Below are 25,257 nucleotides of genomic sequence, written 5' to 3' on the forward strand. Positions count from 1 at the left end.
TGATTTTCCCTCCCCGAAACTCGACCTGTCGCTGTTCCGGTCAGACTGGGGTTCGTGGGTAGGACCTCATTTGTCGAGAAAAACCTTGCGCTTCGGTGGACCGTGGGCTTTGCAATATGAATACGTTATTCAGCGCATATGTGTATCACGTGAGCAGGAAGGAGGGTAGGAGGGAGAGGGAGAGGAGGAGGGGGAGGGGAAGAGAGCAAAGGGGGCTCGGTCAACCAATTTCCACAAACAACGCCACGGCACGAGCTGGCGCTGTGACATAAAATTTCAATATCCATTTGTAGCGTAATGAATTTGGCTTTCCACTGTTTTGTTTATTAATTTAACAACTTCTTGTAGTATGTTTAATGTGGCATAAACCCATATGCTTGGGTCTTGGCAAAAACGCTCAAACATAAACCAGCGTGCGTGTCAAGAAAACGTACGTGCTTTTCATGGTCCCAAGCTACCAACTCATTCATTTCTTACTCAATTTTTCCAACCTTCGTGCTTTTGGCAACAATCTTACAGCAATTGCGAATGGTGTGAGCAATCTGTAGTAAATTATTGGTCTGGTAGAGGAAGGAAATAAGCATACACGCGTCTGAAATGGTCCAGCACGTTCGACGATTAAGCGTGTAGGAAGCAAACAGCAGTCGGTAACGTTCATGAGTCACTCTAACAGGATATTTTTAACAATGTTCCGTGGGTAGTGCGGCTTGCTTCCAAACTGTTAAAATAGTACTTCTCAAAAGCGAGGCCAGCGTGTGTTTAGGTGCAGGGCTTTCTGTTTTTAGCCTGACGTTCGCTTGAACGACGATTAGTCGATGCACTTTACACTTAACGGAGTAATTTTCTATGTTACATAAACGAATCACGTGACGTCGACGCTTTAAACAACGTCTGGACATTGTAGAAGGATATAGTTATCCTTTTATTTTCTAAATTAACATAATAACGTCATAGTTAAAAACTAGATGTGTATATTGTAAAACAACATTGTTTTTTTTTGAGTAGCAGCATTAGATAGTAGTAATAGTAATGGATAACTTTTATAGCAGTGTTAGATAATTTTAGACAAAAGTAAATTTTATTATTAGATAACTTTTGATGGTTATTTGAGTTTAGTTAGATGTGCATGAGAGAATAGTTCCTTTTATTTTAATCATTTCTTAAACAGAGACGAGCAGATCAGGATTGAACAAAAAGTTAAACTTTTTCTTCTCCAAAACTAACCAAACAAAGTAGCAAAGTTAGGCTGACATTAGAATGATTTACTTCAAAATGTTGCTTCTCAAAACAAAATCTCTTTCGATTTTCCTAGGTTGTTAGATTTCAATATCATGCGTATGTTTGTTGGTACATTGAAAACTACCAGTTGTTGTTGTACATTTACATATTATTTTCTCAAGTTAACGCCAAACCCCACGTACGTATTAATTAAATCGCCTAACTTACCTTTATGAGCAGCGACGCTGGCGATTTATCAATATTGAAGCGGGCGCGTGATCCAAACACTTCCGGGGCCGACCAGTGAGCCGGCTGGCGGGAAATTTTGTCACGAACATCGACGCTTTTCATTCGAACCAAACCGAGCGGGGAAAGCAGAGATCGTAAAGGAACAATGTTAAAGAAATAATAAACCACTAAGTGAGTGAAGGCAGGATCGGCCTACCTGTACAAAGGAATGCCGGCGTTATCCTTAAACCACAGCACCATGTAGACCTGGGACAGGGGCACCGTGATGGGGCACTGTAGCTCAATGCTTCGTCCTTCGACTCCCTCCACGCTGAAGACATCTGCAGGAAGAAAGAAAATGCAACGGCCATGAATACGAATGCTACATCGGTATATTTTTTACTGTTGCTAATAAAAAAGAAATTTAAGTTAAACTTTTCATTCTTGTTTGAACTACGAATTTGAAACATGGAAAAATAAATTTAAAAAAACTTGATAGCTTTTTATATTTGCTGCGTATCGCCAGGGAGAGTATCCCAAATTAAGTGAAACGAAAAATCGATTACTGACTGGAGTAGACATAGTAAAAAACGACTTGGAAACTATTGACAAATATTTCTAAAGCAGCAAAAACCTTTTTTTTTGGTGGAAAACGGAAAGCAAAACTACTAGATCATCTGAGCAGTGCCAACTGCAGATTTCAGTTCATCGTGTCATTCGTCTCTTCCTTTTTACGCCTCTGGTTTGCATATGCCTCAGGTGTACGCCGCGATACCGATGGGTTTTTCCTTCCCCGAAGGCTATGGAGCTGGTGAGAACAAAAATCAGAGATTCACCGTAAACCACGGATGAGATATCTGATGATCCCGCAAACAGCAGACACGCACACCGTGCTCAATGCGCCACTATTCGATTTCGATGCGTTTTCCAATCGGTGGTGGTTTCTCGCATCGGTGGAATACGTTTTTCCTTTGCCAGCTTCACATTTCCGCGTCCGACGCCGGTAGACACCAATCAGACCGCTCCTACACAAGGCACTAAAATACCGACGAAAGGCGCAAATGGAACAGATAAAGCATTTGGCGCTGACAGTAATCTAATTTTCTTTGGCATGCCAACGTCCGGATCAATCCCGCTCTTGACGCGCTGGCCGAATGACGCTGGATTTTGGGGCTCGCTGTGCCCCTAGCCGCAATTGGGTTTAGTGTAGCCCTTTCATGTAGGCCAACGGAAACAAAGAGCAATGGAAACCATTGCGAGTCAGTGATTTGTTAGAGCATATTCCACCCTCGATGTACACAATTGAATGATTGATCAGTATTGTCTTTCGCTTTATTTGTGCTGTCTACTGTGGGGATTATGTAAAATCTCGGACAACACCACATAAACTCAATGCTATATTGGGCTTTATGATTTGCAGCATATTTAGAATACAAATATCTACATTTACACAGTGTTTAGTCTATATGTCAAAGATTCGAGATGCAAAAGTCGTTTCGGTATTTAAAGGGGGCCTTTAAAAGGTTCTCACTTGTTCCATAAAGAAATAGTATAAGCGATTGCTTGTAAATTGGCCTGATAAAATAAAGTGTATTTTGAACTAAACAATTTGTTTAGACACGGATTAAGCGTTCTAGTAGTTCTCAAGTTAAAGTTAAAACGTTCATTACACTTACCATTATATTTCATATTTCAATATTCATAAAATTGTAATTTAAATTGAAATACATGTTTATTAAGAAAAAAATGTAGATTCAATTACAATTTTCCCTAATACTATTCCAAAGTTTAAATGCCAAAAGCCTTATTTTCAAAACGATATTTCGATCGAAACTATCTTTGTGAAGTTTACAAAAAAATCGAATGAAGTAAAATAAAATCGTAACCCATTTCAACAGGTGCATTTCAATAGGCGTAGTTTTGTCAATGTTAGTTTGTACGTGTCCAGCAAGATCAGAGCTTTTTTGAATATTAAATAGATTTCCGTGCCAAAAACGTTCTGTTTAAACCCAAGATTCATTTAGATTCGATTTTCAAGTCGCGAATATAAAACGGACTCCAAATAATTTAACAAAACCCATACTGAAAAATTATCCAACTACGATGCAACGACCAACCACACGATGATGAATAGCGGTCGGTTTAGGGGCGCCCAGCCTTCGTCATTGCCAGCCCGTTGACAGTTTTTAATTTGCAACCATGTGGCCAAACCACCAACAACCGCACCGGGCAAGAAGTTTGATAGTGTCGGCGTCAAAAGAAGACAATTCCACGCTCTGCGTTCGAACCATCGCGCATTGGATGTGGATGCGGGTGAAGATTTATGTTGTCGTCCTGTGTTTGGGTTGATAATTTTCACCCGGCATTCCAAGCATTCCCCGGTCGCCGGATGGCCCGTGATTTGGTAGGAACGTTTGGAGGGTTTTTTATTTCGCGAACCATTTTTGCTGGTTCATTTCTGTGTTTATGTTTTTTGTTTATTGTCTTTACCAGTGCTAGTTGCGATAGGGCCCTCCGAGCTTCCAGTGCGACTTTTCCATTTTCTTGTATGCTCAGCGCGGCTCGGGAAAACTATTGCGATGCAGCGGATGCGCACGGCCCGAACTTTGCTGTTTGTTGTTTCGGTTATGTTTCATTTTCATGCATCTCACTGCATGACGGTGGAGCAAGGAAGACTCAGCGCTCCAACGAAGGGTGTACTCCGGGCACGATGTTATTAAGTGTGTGTGTGAGTTTGTATGTTTGTTCGAAAATATTGCCGTGGAACGAACGGCATATGAAAACATCCGTGATGCAGATCCACTATAATCAACTGGAACCTATCTTGGTTCTATCGGAAAGCGTGGAGTGCGAAGAAAAAATAATAAAAATCAGAAGCAAACCGATACGCACAGATGTGCTTCTCTTTGCGTTGGAAGGGAAGAGCAGCCGTTTGCAAAGTGAAGAAACAACTGCTTCGCAACTGGCGCAACTGCACTAATGTGATTGCAAGTCCAACACGAACTTCGTACTGAGCGTGTGATCAGCATAATTTTTGCAAACCGAACGATTCGCTTTGTAATATTTGACAACACAGTTCTTATTGCTAATTTTCTTATATACATTTTTCTAACCTGTAGATCCAACCGCGGCTCTGTGTTTAGTTGCTTTGGGATAGCTTTTTCAGCTACATCATGCTGAGGTTGGAGAAATTCTAAATAATTGGAACTTACATCTAAAAGAACATCATGTAGTTCGATCGACGGTGGTCATCTACATCAAAGGTGTTCGAAATGCTGTTCAACAAGTTTCCTGAATGTAAGTTGATTTAAATTTATATTTATAACACTTCAAAACTTCAAAAAACTTCAATTGAATTTGCTGCCCTTTAAGTTTTTGACTGGTTTTTTTTTGTTTAGAAATATGGCACAAGTAAGACAATTCTATAATAATTCTTGCAGGATCTACAAGACAATATTTAGAAAACCGTAAGCAAATTGACATCGATAATTCAAACATGCAAAATATGAATAATTTGATACACGTGATAAGTTTGAATTCTCACACGTTGCGGTGTCGTATTTCTTGCAGTGACTTTGTTAGTGACGGCACAAAGCGTATGCAACGCTATCGCCAATTCAAGTTCAACACATGTTGGGGATTCCCCCAGACGAGCTCTTAATTGAGTGAACACATGTGCTGTCCATTGCCCTATGCATGTGGGATGTGGATTCAGTTTTCAGTTACAAACAAAACACAAACGACCAAAGTGTCGGACCTAAGTGTCTCGCAGGGTGTATAAAAGAAATGTACGCAGTGTGTTGTCTTCGTCAGTCCAGTCGATCGTGCGCCGCAGTAAACAAGTTGTTCAACGCCAGCGATCAGTTCTCCTGAAAATCATGGGTGTGCTGGTATACTCGATCGGTATCAGCCTATGTTGTATCTTGATTTGGTCAGCCAAACCTGCTGCGGCCAATTCGGACCCCGTCATGACCATGCTGTACTTCCTGCAGAGTACGCTGTCCGAAATAAAAGAAAGCGTCCGGGAGAGTGATGGAAAAATCGTAAAGTGCCAATCGCAGATTGGAAAACTGCACGCCGACCTTAGGAAGTTGCAAGACGAGGGCCAGTGGCTAAAAAAGAACATCCAGAAAGCGCTCGAAGGGCAAACGGCTCTAAAGGAAACCGTGCGCGAGCTGCACGAAGCACGAAAGAGAGGACCCTTCGGGTCTTGCGCCGCGGAGCCTTCTAAGGTAACAGGCCAGTATCTGATTCAGATCGAACGCAGTGCGGACGTGTTCGAGGTGTACTGCGAGCAGAGTAAATTCGGAGGAGGCTGGACAGTGGTTCAGCAGCGCCAGAACGGGCGGGTGAACTTCTTCCGGAAGTGGTTCGAGTATCGTCGTGGATTCGGTAACGCCGGAGATGAGTTTTGGCTCGGACTGGACCATCTGCATAAGCTGACGGCACAACGTCCCCACGAGCTGCTGGTGGAAGTAAAAGACTTCCAAGGAAACTACCGCTACGCACGCTACACGGCGTTCCAGATTGGCAGCGAAAGTGAGCGTTTTCCGCTGAAACTGCTCGGAACCTACGATGGAGACGCGGGGGACGCGCTGCGGTACAACGTGGGACAAAAATTTTCCTCCCACGATCTCGACAACGATTCCTGGAAGGGTGTGAATTGTGCGGCGGATCGCCACGGGGCCTGGTGGTACAAGGACTGCGGTGCTTCGAACCTGAATGGCCGTTATCAAAATACGACTGATGATCTGGAAGCCATGTATTGGTCGGCGTCCCATCACGACTGGAGTGGAATGGCATACACGAGAATGATGATCCGTGAACGAGATGCAATCTTGTAGGGCGGCAATCTGACAAAACAAAATCAGTCGAAATGTGGATTGAAAACTCAGAAATAGTATGAGTTTATAAATAGGATACATACTTTAAATAAAAAATAAAACAACTCACAATTTAAAAATTTATTAAGTGCAGGCATAAAGTCGTATAACTTTCGATGTAGAAAAGTTGTACCTAATATACGCTTCATTTGGTGGCGTAAAAATCGTTCTCGGTGAGACTGCAATTTTCCCAAAAACAATAAAATTCATAATGATGATGATGATGATGATGATGATGATACCGGCGAAGTGCGTGTACAATAAAATTCTCCCGAGCAGAACATCGTTTCGGAGATTTTAATTTTTGATCAATGATTAACCCCACCGGGGTCGCGTCCATTACGCTCCAGCGATCGGTTCAGTTCCGGAGGCGAATGGAGCAGAGTTTTCCAGAGGTGCTGTCATATGGTGAAGCAGCCCAAACGAGGCGGAGTTTCGGGCAGTACCGTAGACTTTATGTCCTCGGGTAATTCTCAGCGGTGCCCCACTATTTCAATCATAATTCATTAACGCTTGTGAAAATAAAATTAAAAATAAACGAACATAAAGACGAATCGCGTGCTCGGGAAATTCCTCCTTGTGTGTTGTGTTGTTTGAGGTCTCAATAATATTTGTTTCTGTTGGTCTGTCATCGAACAATGAAGCTCCTCTTTCACCTTCTCTCTGTGTCACCGTCGGCCAGCGGCCATTTGTACACACAGACAACCCTTGGTAATGATAAACAGTTCGTGTACCGGTTAACAGAAGTAGGTCACGGGAAGTGGTGCAGTGGGTGTGTTATTATTTTCCGCGAACTATCGAATTTAAATTTTTCACCAAAACGGTACTGCATACTGATTCGAAATGATTTATTCAGTTTTCGATCACTGAATGGCCCGCCATTGCTTTGTCCTCTTTGGAAGCTGCTTTTCCGCATGTTTGCAGGATGCTTCTTCCAGTTTACGTTGGTAGACTCATACACAGAGAGAAGGGATGTTTTTTTAAATATATTTGTGTTTGAAGAGTTATGTATACCCTATAGTGATTAACACTGTGAGCTCTACGGACTAATAACGGACAGCAAAAATATTGTAGTGCAAGATCTTGAGGTATTTTTCACGTAGTCATACCTCGAAGATACAATGTACATGGTACAAGTCATGAGGAATGTTTTCGCTTTTTCGAATGAGTCAATCACTCTTTACTTTTGCAATTCTAAATTGGTTTGACGTTTTTATTATTTTCAGTACCTTGGATTCGGCCACTAGGAAATGACTTCAATATGGACCCTGGTGTGAGGTGTGCACGACCGTACTATTCTGTTAATTTTGGAATTTTCTTTAATTTTTAGGAGCGAATTACTTTACCGGTGCATACAAAGAAAATTTTTGTTTAGATGAATGTTAACTAAGAATGTTATACCATGGATCGGTACTATTTTAAGTTTTTTTTTTGCATCAATCTGCTAACTTTTTTAAGCTGTTCCAACAATTCATTGATCTTAGATTGAAAATTCTTGTTTTGATCTATTTAATCTATTGAGTATGTATTTCATAAGGTTCAATTTACCTAAAGTTCGTTTAAGAAGGAATTTAGGTAAGAAGCAGCTGTACAAAATGTGTTAAACGAATCGTTTGAAAGATATTGAGTTGGGGCATTCGATGAACGATCGTATAACTATTGTAATTCCCATTGAATTCCGTTGATTGAATAAAACCAACCTTTTTTTAAACTAATGGTATCATTAATTGCGTTTGTTAAAAAAAACCGATGTCATAATACTACAGGACAGGTAGTGATAATCCGATAGCGTCAAGGAAGATATTTCGTACCTTCTAGCAACGATAAGGAGAAAATTAACCGACTTTAACATTCGTGGGATTATTTTTACAATGAAAGCCGAAAGTTCCGACACTTGCTGACTCCTGGATGAAGCCGGATGAAGCTTTGTGTCATTACGGCCCTCTTCACGGGTAGAATGGAACGTGCCTGGAGAAATTAACGTCGCGTGGCATTTCAATTATAGTGTGCCATCGGAATGGTAGCATGTTTGGCGTGGAAAGCTATGGAAGAAGCACCTGCAGCCCGGCAACCCGGCAATCTGTTCAAGTAAGTAAGCTGGTACGGTAGCTGGCAAAGGCACGGCAACGCGACACTTCGAAGGCCCACCCGGGTGGAGCGTCAACCGCGAGAGTGATTAATTGTTACCTCGTAAAACTCCACCGACACGGCTGGTAAACCGATGGCGTTTCGGCGGGGAGCAGTGGCCATCATAACGAGCAGATCATTCGGTGGCAAATTTGAGCGACGCGTCCACCACGCACGGCAGGTCAGCGGGTGAAACTGGTCCAGGAAGACGCACACAACACAGACTCCGACCGATCGTTTATCATCATCATCATCCGCCCGGTCGAGTGTGGCTAGCCCCGGAAGTGGTCCAGCGTTGCTCATCGGGAAAGCGTAGCCGGAAACCGGGAAAATCGGTCTCGAACCCGGAAAACGCATGCTGCAGAAATGCGATTTTCAGCACCCGAAGCCAAACCATCGGAACGGAATGATTTTATTATTCTTCCAGTCTGCTTCTTCCGGTGATGTAAAATAGGAAGCAAATCCCATTTTTCCCTTCCATCTGGCACCATCGATTACGTTTACGACACCACGGATTAGGAGCTTGGACATTGGAATTTGATGAAGCCGAAGGCTGACTGGCCGAGTCCACATTAATTATTCCGTGGTTACTGTCATAATGATAGAGCCAGCCATTTTTGGAAAACCACCGTCCAACGATGCCAATGCCAATGGACTCTGACCGTGTTTACTGTGTTCACGATAACGGTTAAAGTCATTCTTCCATACGGGACTGATTTTAAAGCGATGGGGATAACGTTCTAGAAATTTAGAGGGAAAATTGATGTGCCCCAAAATTAAGGTACTTTTATGTTAATTTTAGATTTCGATTTTTACGCGCATTGGTCTCCAAATGTGTTTGGGACATCAACTTGTTCTACTCAATTTTAAGTATACGAGAAAAATATCGAGAGATCGAGTCCGAAGTCATCAACATTTTGTATTCTCTGATTTTAACTTTACTTTTTTTTGCTTTTCGGAAATCGTCAGTCTTTCATGTGCATTGTAATGTTGGCCATCATGAAAATCGTAGTGGAATCTCAGTTTTCAACAATGTTATTCTTGCTAGGGAAAACGCGTGCACCGATTCAACTTTTATCAGTCTTAATCATCCGTCTTGCCAATTGGGCTTATTAAGATATCATTGCCAAACGCCCGCAGGCTGCGAGTTGAAGAAGATCGGGATCCAAAGTAAAACTCAAGGCATGTGTGTTGAAGGTCACGACACACACACAAATGCACAGACTAACGTGTTCCACGGAACCGACTTCGCTGGGGGGGCATATACCTTTTAGACGGTAATAAATTCTGACTGCGACTGCGAAGATTGCGTCCGGGCTCAAAACGGCACACATTTGGCGCATACATGCGACGCATTAACGCAAACATCTTGAGTGTTTCTTGTGCGATTGCTCCGGTGAACCCGCTTACCCCACGAGGCACCGTTGAGTTTGTCATGTTGGCTCCCGTCGAGCCATCCGACCTAAAGAAAGTTACTCCCCCTGCATCGTATCTCCGATCTTTGCTTCGCGTGGTTAAAGGAGAAAGTTTGTCACGCGTTACGTTCAAGAAAAGATGCCATCGTCTCGCACGCGCTCCTCGTGTGGAACGTCTGTTCCACGCCCGGGAAGCGTGTTGCACGATTCCAACGAAACTCATTTTGATTTGCGAAACACAGTTCCGAGAAACAGAGAAAATCTCTACTACAGAAACAATCTACATTGGCGTTTGCAAAAGGATTTGAGATTCGGTTTTTTTGTGGAAACGCACTGTCATATCAGGCGAACGGCAATTATTTACGAAAAATACACTGGTTGGTGGAGTATATTGAATATTTCTAGAGAACTAGTATTAATGGATAAGCATTGCAAAGTGGATCATCCTGGACACATTCAATCTTGCTTATATTTGAGCCGGATAGCAGTGCACCCCTGTTATTTTATTTTATTTTTTATTTTTATTTTATTATAATCTTACTGTTATAGTTCTATTAAATTAGTTTTTTGAAAATGGACTCGTGGATATCTATGGGTAGATATGGGTGAAAAATCTCGCCTACTATGATTAAGTAGTAGTCAAAAATGATATATTGATTGATAGAAATGTTGTTTCAATTTTCCATAATTTTTATGTCTCGAGAATCTCATATAACAGAAACAAGTTATTTCATAAATCTGATAAATTTCAAATTTTTCAATATAAGTTCATTTGTAGTTGCTTTTTATGAATGTAATTTAAACAAATGACATAAAAATCCATCGTCATCACACAATGGCTAAAACTACTTGTATCATAATGGCTTAAATTACTTGTATCCAAACTTTCCGTTTCTATCACTGCTTAAAGGTTGGTTTAAAAGCGGATGTTAAGATTGTTTGAAAATTGCTTCGAATAGTAAATTTTGAGTTATTAGCAAAATAACAATAATAACTAACAGTATTTTGTTAACGAACACTCTCAATTGCCCGGTGTTTGAAAAGCTGAATTGGAAACATTTATTGAACAATAGACTGACTGAACGAGAAGAAACCCCAAAAAACGTGCTTGAGTTAATCAAAGTGGATTAAGAAGGGCACACATATCCAACAAACTCATTGTTCTTGTATTGCTACACATTTTGTAATCTGTAAATTTTTACACCTGTCTGAAAGAAAGAACACTCCAAAAAATGTGTGAAAATGTAATTTTTGCTTCTTAACATTACCGTGTAGGCTTAAAATGTGGCTTCTTTTACCATATTCGATGAACCGTTTTATAAAAACCTAATCTCAACGAAAATAAGTCCTTTAGACCTACCAAAAAGCCTATGGCAACCAAATCCACTAAATTGTGGATCAAAACGTACACCACCGGCTTCGCGGTATGGAAGGATGTGATTACAGCAAGAGATTAATTTGTCGTGTGTGATTTATCTACCGGGATATGTGGCAGATCGTGCGAAAACTCGAAGCGCAGGTGTACTTTAATTTCGCCCCACACGAGCGTCTGTGGAACGCCTCATGATGTTGAGAGTAATCGCGTGTCGATGGAAACCTGGCGAGCGACTGATGTTGTGCGTGCCCCGATGTAAGGATGACATTGTTCGCCAAAGATTTCAGGCGAATCGGTGAACTCGTAGAGGCGATGAAATCGGCACGGAAAAACACACACCGGAAAGCCGCCATTACCACAAAACAACCGAAGAAGATCGTCTTCGGCTGCTGAAGGAATACCACGATGTAATGGATGCGGCAGCGGCGGGTGGAATGAAGTTTATTGGAAGTTTAATTACGCAACATGGTACCACCCATTTCCAGTGAAAGGGATCGATGTTATGGTGTGAAATGAGACGAACCCACCGCACCTGTGTGCGAGCCAATATGATATTTACCCGGGAAAGACGAAGCGGGCGGCTTTTTTGCTTCCGTTCACCGCACTGTACTAGGGATGGAGGGGACCTTCGAAGAATTATGAAGATCAAACAAACCAAACGTCAGTAGCAAGTAAATTGAAGGAACTAGCTGACAGCTTCGGTTCCCAAAATAAGAGGCTGAAGAAAAGAGTCGCCTCTTTTCTTTACCGCACTGTGCGAAGCTTGAGTTTCTGTATTTAGCTCCGTCAATCGTCCGTTTCTCTCCCAGAGTGGTGTTTTATTTTATTCTCTTGTCCAGCGTATAGAAACTAGCTCAGGAAGAAAAATTGCGTGCCTAAACTTAGGCCCCTCGTTCCAAAGGGCTTCTTGGACGCGGGAACACTGCGGGGACTGGAGACGGTGGGAGTTGCTTCTTTGGAAAAGTTTCGCTTCTGCGGTGACTTTATGCCTCTTGGCTATCTGAGTCAGTCCCCTCAACCTCCCTCCCAGTCGGTCCATTGTCTTTTGCCTTTTGTCGACTGATGGCAACTGAGACACCCGGTCTGTAATGGATACACCCAGGGGAAAGAGCGGAAGGAGGGGACCACCGGGGGCAACAAGCAGGAGCCAGCTCATCAAGGAGTTCATTAATTTTACCAACTTTATGGTGGCACAGTTCCAGGCACAGACCGCAACCAGACACCCCACGTGAGCAGACCACGGCCTGCTTTTTGTGGTGCCAGCGTCTGGAAAGGTGAACCGCTGTGTCCTTCGTGACGCCAGGGTTGCGGGTGAAGAGTGCAAGGGTCAGGTTGGGGAAAACAACCAGCTTTGGCCTAACTTGAAAAGACATTTTCCGAAAGAGCATAATCTTATAATCATCGGAGTGAGGGAATCCTGAGCAGGGGTTCGGCTTCGGTGGTGGTGGAAGGAGGTGTGCATGAAAGTTTGCTTATGCCTTTGACCCCGAAGCTTTGCGGACGAGGCATCGGTCGGTGGTTCGCGGGCAGGCCCAGTGACCGGTCTGCGTTGGGAATCCTGCTTTTAAATGACACCTGCGACATTCTAATTAAACATAATTTTAATGCGTCATTCGTATGAACCTTCTTTTGTTTAAATTATTAAAGTAGTATCGATTTGTCCAAACAGTATTCCTGTAAATATTTCGAATATGTAGAGTATTGGTATCAATTTCAATAAATTGATCAGCAATGATAAAGATTCTGGGTGATATTTTAATGAACTGTAAGAGTTATAACGTATTTGTAAGTTCCCTATTTCATGTTTTGATGAGTGATAGCTGAAAAATTGAAGTAATATGTTGGCGAAAGAAAAAACCCTAAATTTTAACTCGTTTTTTTAAATTGATTAAAAAAAGTGATTTCTTTAGGCAAAGACATTGGAAGTTTCGTGTAATATTTGACCAGTTTCATCTTTAACAGATACCTTCAATTTTTGTGCTAACGTTTGGCGTTCTAATTACACGATTGTGTGGCAATCAAGTGGAACCAACACAACCTAATAAACCTGGAAAATTTGTTCATGCACAGTTTTTATTTCGAACTTACTGTTCAAGGTGATAACTTACTGTTCAAGTAAATGAAAAAATGATCACTGTTGGGTAAGAAACAGCATTTTATTTAGATGCAGCTAAATATGTATATCTACTTAGATTTAGTGTTTAATTTTAGAAATCAAAGAATCAAATGAATCCAACGAAGATAGAAATTAAAATGAAACTTTAGGAATTTAAAAGCTATGTAAAATAAGAATGAATGTTATTTATTCTTCACAGATATGATCAGTGTTTCACAAATAACGAATGACTCTAGATGGTTCCAAATGACAGATTGGCCATGAATAAAGAAATCTCATCAGCTGCTACGGTTACCTACCGTGTTTGTCTTTTTCGTGCATCGATTTCCCATCAATCGCGTTGATAATTATCACCAATTTCCAGCACAGGACAGCGTTGACGAAACCATCGAGTCTCATGTTTGGGTCTGGTCCTGGACGAGTCCTCGCACTTCCTGCTTCGTGACGTCACGACGTTCTTCTTGATACACCCAATCACAGACCGTCGGTCCAAGTTCAATCAATGACTCGGCGTCCCTAACGATGCCACAGTGAACTGCGAACGGGACGTGGCCGATAATGATGGTTCCATGGTGCAATATTTTCCACAACCTCTGGCACGCGGTGATGATGCTCCATCGGGCAAGCGGATGGAGTGTTTGATCCAACGTCACGTGCAACACACGATCGATGCAGCTTCAAATGGTTTGCCACCCGTACTTTTCCGAGCGGCAGGTTCAGGCCTTCCTGGAAATGAGAGACGTAAAGTTTAGTTCGTTGGAGACGCAAGGATGTCATGCATTTTATCTTTCTGTTTCGAGTCGTTCAGATCTAACCGTTGGGTCACTTTGTTATGTTGTGCAAATGGATTGCCGGATGGAAGTAGGAAATGTTCGATGAATTGACCACATGCTTCTATCGCTTCACGGTTCATGAATCAGAAGAGGTAAGTTGGTTGAATTTTATTAGTTTTTATTCCATGGTGGTTTACAGCATAAAACGGAAATAAATTATTATCTCTATTAATAAGGTGGTATATTGATTTAATCTAGAACCACGATTCTCTTACGGATTATTTAGTTTTAAAGCTGTTCAGTATGAAGAACAATTTAAGTTATACAATTTATTAACTATTTATCGTTTTCATGGCAGATTTCTACGATAGATAACAGCGGACCTTTATGATAGAGTTTATTATAGAATGCAATGTGAACTGAAGAATGTAATGTATACAATAATTCCAACGCCAAAGCCACACCATGTTGAACAAAAGCTGGTTTGAATGATTACAAGGCAAACTCCTATTGTGAGCAGAATGATTTGTAATTTTTTGGAGTTCAGATAGTGTTGGATGACTACCTTCATTCATTAACTTCTTCTGAACGAACCTTTGCATTGAAATGTGTTACCTTCGACATGAACTATGAGCCCAGCTCTTTTTATTTGAAAGCCTTGCCGGCTACCTTTACCATTCAACGTCAAATTTTTCATCCGAATGTCTGTTTTTGTTTATCCAGCCTCCTTTAAAAATACCGAACCTTATGCAAGACGCTGATCTTAATTAAAACCGTGTAAGTTTCCATAGAGGCCTCGCCTCTCTAGACCATGCTGTACATTGCAACCTGAACCACGTTATAATGCCAACCTCCACGCCATCGTCGAAGAAACTAATTACGTGGCGATGTAGCCGTACGCATATCGGATGTGGCTTTTCATAGATCCCTGATACCAACTAGGGAGCGCATGTTGCCCTGCCTAATTACGGAAAAAACACAAAAGCTCTCCATGCAGACCTTGTCTTCTTTCCTTCACAATTCTTACCAGTGGCAAGATGAAGGGTCTCTCACCGGAAATGTACCATGCGGTAGCTGAAATATCGATTGTACGTGGTAGACTTGCCTTTAAAATTGATCGATGTTGAACCAATCCCGACGGAAGCATGAGTGTTGATTTAGTGCATCGCAGTACCATCCTTACTTCTTGTTTTCAGTGTTTCCTTTTGGTCTCAATTCTGTGCATTCGCTTAGTTGATATTTACTATTTGCTTGAATTGTTTTACTCAGTTCAATCCTTACTTAATATTAAATATTTCTATATACGTTTTGAATAGTTCAATTTCATTTGATACATTTGATGAAGGCCACCAGTTTGTAATATAAACTTTATTTATAAAAGAAAACAACTACAAAAAACATCTAATGATTTGAATTAAAGTTTAGTTCTGCAAAATTCATAAAAAAAGATGTTGACAAAGTATTTTAACGTTGTTTTGCATTTGCAGCAAATTTCTCTAATGTATAAATTAACGTCTCGAGTAATACAAACATATTTAAAAAAAAAAACATTCCCGCTGTTGCGGTTCGGTTGATTTTTCATCAATTTATGGGTGAAATTATATTTTAATCCAAAACTAATTTACATGCACACCGATATCAATTGCCTACCAACGCTTGATTGCAATAATATACTGCAGGACGGCCGAACGCCACGTTGAGGCGAATGGCACTAAAATAATGTAAAATATAAAGGACTCTACTCTCTCCAGGATTCATCCAAGGCGGAACAAAAAGTGTTCCGACACCCGATGGGGCTTCGGCTAAAGTGGCAGTGTGCAGCAGCTGTGAGAACGTAGCGGGGAGTGGAAAATAATATAAAAAACACGAAACAGAAATAAAAGAAATAAATGCATTGCGACGGGGTTGCATCGACGATGGGGTGAAAGGTGCGCTGTCGTCGAGTCGGTTAGCTTGATTGGGCCGGAAGGGCGGAAGGTGAGGGGGGGAAGGGAGGTCTGTGAACGCAGCCATCGAGCTTTCCCGTGCGGACGATAGCGGACGGACAAAAGCTTGATTATGTGTACGGTGCGCATTAAATCATTATTTCATTATTTTCATGAATTGAAAATTTGCTCATTATGCGAAATCGACCATGTGTATGATGTGGCCTGCGAGAGTGTATGTATGTGTGTGTGTGTGACTGTCGAGCCAACCTCAGTTTCCGGGGGCCGCTTCGGGAAGAGTGTGCAGCATTACAGCAATCGACGAATGCGATTGACAATTGTACATCGAGCCGTCTACATCCTGAACGCCACAGCAGCATCGTGGGTTAATTCGGTAATAGTGATCGGGGATCGACAATTGTGCCAGTGTTGATTAAACCGGCTGACAACAAAACAGACAGGCATAGCAAAACCAAAAACGAGTGAAATTGACAACAGCAAAGAATAAACGTCACAGCAAGTGCATCCCGGCGGGCGGCGGGAAACGAGTGTGAGGTGCAGCCGTAAAATGTCAATTAGAGCCGTGCGTTTGAACGATGGAAATATAAAAATCAACTCAAAAGGAGTACAGTTGAATTGCACCGGAAAAGGGCGCTCACTGCCATGTTACCGTATAAATCCATACATGACATTTTGATGCCACTTTTTTTTTTGTAATTATCCTCATATGTTTGACAATCGTTAGCAGAGCAGAGGTTTGATTATGTTGAACCATGTAATGTCCTTTGGCTGCCTTTGGACGCCCACTGACCCATTGTTCCTGTTGATGATTGGTTTGCTAGTTAACTGCAGTTGATTAAATAATTGCAAATGCATCCCCACACAGCGCGGTGGGGGTTTTGAGAGTCAATTGAATGATTTCTATTTTCTCTCTCGAATAAAACAGTGAAAACCATAAATAATACAACAAACTACTTGTCTGTTGCACAAATAATGGTTAATAAACGAACAATAAGTTATATATTTCACTGCCATTTGACTATGAGACGAAAATTCTATGTGAAGCATTCTATGATATCAACAGAAAAGAAACAAGCTGATTGCTTTTAAATTGACGGGTCAACTACACTTCCCTGGTTTGAGTGGCTTAATCATTTTAAATTCCTTTTCTAATTATATAAGAACTAGTACAATAAAGTTAGCAACTGCAATAAAAAATATTTTCTTTCAATTATATCAAATGTTATTCGTTTACTAGTTGATTAGTTTCGTCGTAGCTCTGAACCGAGCACAAACATATGTTGCATAATATTTAACTTAATTTATCCGTAATTTCATATTTTCTCATTACAGTTTAAACATTCTTATCACCAATACAAATGCAGGAAATGCAAAATTTCCTTTCATTGGTATCTGTAGAATTTTCAAAAACGAACGATATTCCAAAGTTGGTGCGCGATTAATTTTGGTCAGTTCGCACTCTTCCTTCCTCGGAAAATGAGGATACTCTTCGGAAAACTGTGCAAGATTTTTCACCTAGCAACAATTTTCCCGTTGAATCTTCCGAGAAACAACCATTATGGTGCATTAAAATAAAGCGCATTTTCGCTCCAAATGGCCGCCATCAATTCGGCCGCCCGTTTCGTGGGAGTTTTCCATCCTCTCACACACACATACACCCATAAATGTGGCGTCCGGAAGCGGTAGACAGAGAATACGAGGTACAGACACCAGCACACCTTCGTGGCAAACAAATCGGTTTCCGTTTCCGGTGCACTCGTTTAATCGGCCATTGCGGTCCATCCGATGCACGGAAGAAGAGTCTCTGGACGCTTCTCCCAAATCGGTACCTGTTTGCATTCGAATTGTTCGGGTCGTATCCGGGAGGCTACCGGCAATTTCGAGAACCCAACCCGTGACCCATCTGACCGGAAATTGGCACCATTCATCGACGACGGTGACCGCAAGATAAATTTTCCTTTAGCGATGCGGAAGGGAAACAGTTGCCTGGTATGAACGGTTTTGCAGCGGCTGTTCGAAGTTCAAAGGACGGTTGTACATCATAACGAACGGCCGAGGTGCGAGAAAAACGAAGGTCTAACGAAGGTCAATAAAGGGGGATTGGTCAACTTAAGGGCCGCTTTGCTATATGAAAGGGTGCTGGGAAAATGTGTAACTATTCAGAAGGCGCCAGTATGAACGTGTTTAATGTCTGTCAGACGATAGGGAAGTTTTCAAAAGCCATTTGAGACCTTTCCCACGATTCTCTGGATCTTTTTTTTTTTTGCTGTCGGTTCAAACTTCCGCCAATGGATGACACTTAAGCAGCGCCACCTATCACAATAGCGGTAACTAACCATCCCATTTCCCCATCGCCTGCTTCGAAAACGCTTTTTCTCTGCCCTCAATAACCCAACGACAAAGGATTAATTTCCATTCCACAATCGAACTGCACAAGTGCATCCTTCGGGCATATCAATTACCATTCGCTCGGCTCAATGGGGTGGGAGCGAAGGGCGGAAAGGGGTTGGGTCTACAGCGGATGTCCGCGGCTCGACGGTCCATTGCGTGCCGTCACGGGCGATTAGTTCGTGCAAGGCTTAGAATCCATCATGGTCCGCGTTTTTTTTTCCCGTGACCTCACGTTGGCCGTTCCGCTCTGTTTCGCACGCCCGGGCGTGTGCTCATGGATTGGCGCGGGATTACAACGGGCAAGATGCCGGTGACGAGCCGGTCCTATCGATCCGGTGCACGGAAATAGCCACCGTACGGCGCACACCGTTTGCGACTTAAGTGGTGGTAATTTATTTTTTCCTCCCATTTCGCCCGTCCGTGTCGGCCCGTTTTTTTTTTTTTTTGTGGCTAATCCCGTAACGCACAGCGGGTTTTCCGGCCGATGGTAGATTATTCGCTGAAAAACCGTTTCAAGCGGCGCCAACCGAAGCCCAGAAGGATTAACGTTATCAACAGTTTGGTTGCATTTTTAAGAGAAATTTGAAACGCTTGTACCAGAAGCAGCTTCTAACGCTTTGATGAAGATATTTTTCGAATATATATATGAAGAGCTGCATTTTTAAACACTTATTTTAGTTGCTACTAATCGGAAAAAAGTTTCATAAACAAAGTGCAAAAAAACTAAATGCTGATAGAAATTATAGTACCAATTTTTTAAATATAATTTTGAATTGATGGAAAATCCATCCACATCTTCACGATTCAGTGAGTTAATGTGCAAGCTTACATTCTTTAATCTTTTAATCGGCTCATCACTGAACCATGCGAATATAGATGGATGGATGCACGTTTGGGCGTAGGATAAAAAAAAACTTCCTATCCAATGAAGCAATAACCTACACAAAGAAGGTGTGAGATATTTATCACAATGCTGTTTATCAAATTATCACCTTCACCGCATTGCCGAGAGCATGTTTTCCCTTTTTATTGATAACACTACTTTACAAAAATTAAAAAGTGTTTGTTTATTGTTGTGTTATAACCAAACACTTTGAGTGTTTTTGCTTATCAATCTGATAGTTTGTATTGATGTGGTAGGACCATAGTTATATTTGCTATTTAGTTTTAATTAAAGTTACATTACATTTTCAGAAAATTAAGAAGAATAAAGAAAATTGATGCTTTTTGTGCATCAATGACAGATGAAAAGATTGTATTTTTTGATTTTTCGATTTTTTTGCGTTCCAGCATAAAAACAAATGATTTTGATTATAGTATCACAATAGTATTTAACATACCAATTTTATTATGTAACAAGTAACGTAACAATAATGTTAAAACGAGCAATCGTTCGATCGAAAGTAATGAAGTTTCATCGATTTTTTGATCAATATTTTTTTTTTGTTTCTATTTTTGATCAATATTTTTATCAGATTTCAAATGTTTAACATTCTTGTCGCTTTCGTTTTGTTTTGGGCTAAAAATTAACTGCCCACAGCAATGTTGTAACTCTTCTGAAATTTCGATAAAAAAAATCTCGCGTGTTAAATTGCATCCCTTCTGGGCCCTTTTTCGACAACCTTCCACGGGAAATAAACATTCCACACCCGACGTTTGATAACCATTCGCTCATCATGGTAACCAATAATTAACTACCATCAAAGGGACCACCAATGGCAATGGGGTAGTGCGAATCGCGTTTCCTTTGATTTTCATCGGCCAGAAAATCATGATCCATTTCGAGCAGCCGAGCCTTTCGAGCCTCAAATCAAAGCCCCCCAAAACCCCGAAAGGGACGCCAAAACCGACGACAGAAGCAATCATCGTAAAACATAGTGGAGAAAAAAAACAGCACGAAGGAAATAAACTGAAACCATTTCCAACGCTTTTCACTCCCTTATGGGGTAGGTCGAGACCATTTGTGAGCTATTTTCCACCTAGTTTCAGCGGAAGGAGAAAAAGGAAAAGAAAGCCAAACCATCCCACGATTAGGGACAGCCCCCTAGAGGTAGCAACAACTCATTCATCCGATGCTCAATAGACGAGCGGTATGTGTGTGTCAGGGTGTGTGTGTGTGTATTGAGTTGCTTTCAGCCCGAAAGGAATCGAAGGGGGTTTATTTTCCCATTTTCCCTCCGCTTCGATTCCCATCCCAGCTCGCACGAGTCGGCCGACTCGAAGTGTGGGCCACAACATTTCGGACCAATTTTGTCCGATATTTAATGGATCATTGGCGTGGAAAAGATTTAATAAATATTTCCAGCAAACCCTAGACCCTAGCGGTCGGTCAAGCCGGCGGTGATGGTGAAGGTGGAAAACGCACACACAATCAGTCACGTAGGAGAAAACCACCAAGGGAGAGAGGTAAAAATAGAAAAAAAGGAAAGAAAATAAGATCGAGCAAAACGAAAAATCCCCTTTAACCCGTTCCCTATTTTCCGGGACGATTTCAGGAGAAGCAAGAGAAAGCAAGATGGGTGCAGCGAGAGGAAAATTCAGCCCACCACTAACAACTACTGCATTTTGGTGGTTGGCAAAGGGTTGACCACTAGAAGAGGGGAATTATGAGAGGGGAGGGGGGATGAATCGAAAGAAAAAAAGCACCCACATACACATAAACACACACTATTTCAAACGATTGAACGTGATTGAAATTTTGAACTCATATCGCGCCCTCCAGCATTCGGTCGGGTTTTTGGGGAAAACCCCGAGGAAAATAAAGGAAAACCGAACGAAAGCAAGGATGCATCGAACGGGGCGAGTGTGACACAATCGAGACGCCACTGCACTGGGAGCGATCGGTGATCTGTTTTTCATTTCGATTCTACTCCACCACATCCAGCGGAAGGGGCAGCTCGCGAGGTGGGGAAAAGCATCAGCGTTTTCACGATGCTTTCCTTTGCAACGGAAGGCACGGGTTTTCGTATTTGTTTTACTTCTCTTTTTTTTTTGGCGAGGCTTTTCATTTCCACCGCCGGAGCGGAAAAACCCGCGTAGCTCGCGGCCGGAGAAAAATGGGTTCCTCGAGGACACAAAATCGCGAGCCCGTGTGGATTCCACCACCCTTCCCCATCCGCTCCAGGGTTTATTCAACTCCCAAGTCACGTCCGCGTTGCGATTCCTTCGGTGCCATAATTCGCTTGCGCTTTCCACCACCAACACCAGCGCGGCGATCGTGTGCAATACTTCAACGACCCGTTCGGTCCGAAAGTCGATTCGGATGCCATTTTTCGGAAGTTGTTTGTGCCGCGACATGACGGAGGAAAACAGGGCTAACGAAGACGGAGGGAGAGAGAGTGAAAGCAGGCGGGACTGAAACGGGAAGAAGGAAAGGAACGGAAATCCCCAGCTGCAACCTGCCAAACTGTCCGATTGTATTATCCGGTGCTCGGTAGACCTCCCAAGGATTGTTTGCTGGCCCGCGAAGAGTATTAGAGCCGAGACGGGAGGGGTTTTTTTTTCCTATTTTTCCAGCTTGTTATTGTCCGGATGACGTTGCAATAGTCAGAACACGAGAGAGAAAGAGGTAGAAGAAAAACCATCTTATCCTCGCTTCAATATCTGGCCTACGGGGTCTTAGGACGAATGCAGATCGAATGAACCCGCATGCCAAATGCATTCCGGCACTCCTCACAGGGGGGAAAACTGTCCGCCCGTTTAAAAGAAAGTCACTCCTCCGGCGTATCCTGCCCAACCCAAGTCTTCTCGTTGAAACTGGACGTCTGTCCGGCTACCGACTCCCAAGGTGCAATGGTGACTTTCGGTGGCAGCAGACGACCGAGTGATCGAGGGAAAAGCGTTTTCCGGACGGCCCGAGACGGCCCTCGCTGTCATTTCCAAGGCAGGGCGAAGGGAATGCAATCACTAGCATGCAGTTTATTATGGTGCGCTTACGGAGGTATACAGACATTTTTCTTGTCGCTTATCTGTCCCCTCCCAGCTTCCGTGCCAACCTCCCCATCACCACCCCTGGTTGTGCAACGGGTTGAGGCCATCGAGCTGATGTGGAGTTTTTCCTCCCAGCCTCTAGTGACCTTTTCCGAGCAAGGCGGGATAAGGACGGCCGAGCTCGGGTGTTTAAATTGTCTGCTCCGAGCGAGCGCACGGACTTGCTCCCTGGGTTTTCGATGGGTAGCGGAGGAACCCATGCACTGGCGGAGTACGTGCAATCTCGCAAATGTGCTTCTATTTACCGAACCGAAGCGATGCCCACGTGTGCTGCGAAGAGGCACGGACTCTCGGGCGGCGACATGCGAGGAATTATTAAATTGATTGATAATTCGAAGATTATCTTCACCCGGTGGTGGTCGCGGGGTGGTGGAAGGACTCACCGTTGGCCCGCCTCGGAACGCTCGGCGAACGGATAATCGACTTGTTTGGTGAAATCACACAAAAGAGCGCCATTTTTTCTGCCAATCAGGTCCAATCATGAAGAGCCGCGATTGTTTAACGAACGCCTGATGCCACCACATCTTTCCACAAACGGTAACGTGACTTTTCCACAGGTGGTCCCGCAGTTCTTTCCGCAATCGATAGCAAACCGCTTGCACTTTGGAAAATGGGAGATTTATCCAACGAGAGGCTGTTTGATTTCGCACGAATCTAATCAGCACGCTCGGTTGCTTGTTTTGATTTGGTGGAAACGTATTTATACGCTCTTCTCCACAAGCAGAACGTTTTCTCTCTCTTTGAACCATTTCTGATGTTTGTTATTGTGGATCTTCGGAAGAAACATAGCTTGAAAGTACTTTGTTTACACAGAACTTTCGATAGGTAAGTGGTGTTAAACTCCGAATCGTTCCTTTTTGAAAACAAACCTGTTTTTATATTTATCCTAAGCTGGCAAATATTAAAAAAGGCAATCATTTCTTAACAAACGAGTATGTTTTTACTCAAATAGCAATTCCTTTCAGATGGCGATTCGTTTTCAAAACACAATATTTTTCCTAACCGTTCATTTACTTTATTTATGATCCTTTATTTATGATCCTCCCTACAAAACAAGAGATGTTGAAGCCGTTGTTGTTTAAACGAAAGCAACTTTCGGTTTTTGACAGTTAGTTCGAGAAGAGTTGCATTATGTTGGAGATCTTCGCAGCATTCTCTGAAACGAAATAGCAATTCTGAATCCAGGATCTCGCGGAAAGTCTAGTGAAATAATGTCCTGAGTAGTCAAAAGTGCTCTTCGGTGCGCAGTCATGGGATATGAATCTTGCTGGACGCTTTGCTATGGACGTTATCAAGTCTGTTGCTCTTCCTCACCTGCAACCAGAACATGTATCAAACGCCTCAGTTGCTTGTTGCAAAAAAATTCAACCAAGCTGTCAAAAATATGACCACGGTTTCTGGCTCGTTGTATGGTATACTGTGACCTCTCTTTATACGGAACTTAGGCACTTACACACTAATATTACAATGGTAATGAATGAAACATGAATCGTTTACATCGATTTTGAAAGTGTTGGTTTATGGTCCAGAAGGCGTATGACGGTTAAAGATAACCGAAAGTTGCAATTCTTCAACTTCGGCTATAACGACTCTCTTTAATAGTATTAATTGATAAAATCAAAACTCCATACTACGTTGATTCTTGTTGAATATCCGAAAGTCTCCCTAAACGGCGCGAATCATTATCCTCGAGTAGGCCAACGGGCGATTGTCGTTCTTAAAATGGTACCAGGTCATCGCATTCCACACATCCGTGGTGTTGTTGTATGGCCCATTAAGGTTGCTGTTGGTGCAGGAGAAGAACCACCAGCCCGCTTTGAGGGCGACGGCACAGTTGGAGTTACTGTTGGCATCGTTGTCCCGATCGGCGGTCGAGAACTTCTGCCCCTGGTTCACCCGGAGCGCGTCTCCGGCCGGGCCGCTCTGCAGGCCCAACTTCTTCATCCGGTACTGCTCGACTTCAGCGCCGATTTCGAACTCCTTGTAGAGCGCGTACCCGTAGTTTCCCTGGAAGTCTTTCACCTCCACCATCAGCTCGTGCGGTCGCCGCGACGTAATCTCGTACAGACGCTCCAGCCCGAGCCAGAACTCGCCACCGAGGCTGCCGAAGCCATCGCGATACTCGGTCCAGTTCCGGTAGAAGTTTTCCAAACCGTTGAAGCGATGCTGAACCACCGTCCAGCCGCCGCCGAAGCTGGTCTGCTCGCAGAACACCTCGAACGGCTTCTTGTTCGGCCCAAGTTGGACCAGGTATTTCCCGGACACTTTCGTCGGCTCATCCTGACACGACCCGAGCGTACTCCTCAGACATACACCTTGCCACTGCCTGATACCGAGTTCTATTTCGGCCAACTTTCCCTGAAGGTAGTCGACCTTAGTCATCAGTAATTCGATGGTGGCCAAAGTGGGCTCAGCCGACCAAAAGACGGCGAAAACCAAGGCGAGGAATGGAACCTTACAACGCATGACTTGAAGTCGCTTTACAGCTTGTCGGTTTATCAACTTTACTGACTGCAAAACATCAGTCATCCGAACCTTTTTATATACCCGAGTCTCCTTGTTCCCTTGGACCTGTTTGTTTGGCACGTGCCTTTAACGTAGTTGTTGTTAGGTTGAGCCGAAGATAATCAACACTTACTGTTTAAGATATTGTTTGCGGTCTGAATTTTTCCAATACAATCTCTCCATTCATTATACCTATGTATACCACTTAAGCCGAAAGGTTTTTGCTAGATGATCGTGAAAATGACTAAAACATCAACTGCGTCACAAAGTTGTACGTTCATGGACAAAAT

General features: G+C 42.7%; 2 protein-coding genes across 2 annotated transcripts in view; both read right to left on the minus strand.

Moving 5' to 3' along the window:
- The window catches only part of LOC131265330 (nephrin-like), a 37,346-nt gene extending 23,585 nt beyond the window's left edge, over nucleotides 1–13,761 (minus strand). The window contains exons 1-3 of the mRNA XM_058267588.1: nucleotides 13,662–13,761; nucleotides 1,664–1,787; nucleotides 1,447–1,561 (exon numbers count right to left, since the gene is read on the minus strand). Of these exons, the coding sequence (XP_058123571.1) occupies nucleotides 1,447–1,561; nucleotides 1,664–1,787; nucleotides 13,662–13,761 (339 nt within the window). The remainder of the gene's footprint in view (nucleotides 1–1,446; nucleotides 1,562–1,663; nucleotides 1,788–13,661) is intronic.
- Nucleotides 13,762–24,127: 10,366 nt separating this feature from the next.
- Nucleotides 24,128–24,844, minus strand: LOC131264122 (angiopoietin-4-like). Its single transcript, XM_058266411.1, has one exon. The coding sequence runs from the start codon at nucleotides 24,842–24,844 to the stop codon at nucleotides 24,128–24,130; it is 717 nt and encodes a 238-aa protein (XP_058122394.1).
- Nucleotides 24,845–25,257: the final 413 nt, after the last annotated feature.

The sequence above is a fragment of the Anopheles coustani genome, chromosome 2, assembly GCF_943734705.1.
Source record: "Anopheles coustani chromosome 2, idAnoCousDA_361_x.2, whole genome shotgun sequence".
NCBI lineage: Eukaryota > Metazoa > Arthropoda > Insecta > Diptera > Culicidae > Anopheles > Anopheles coustani.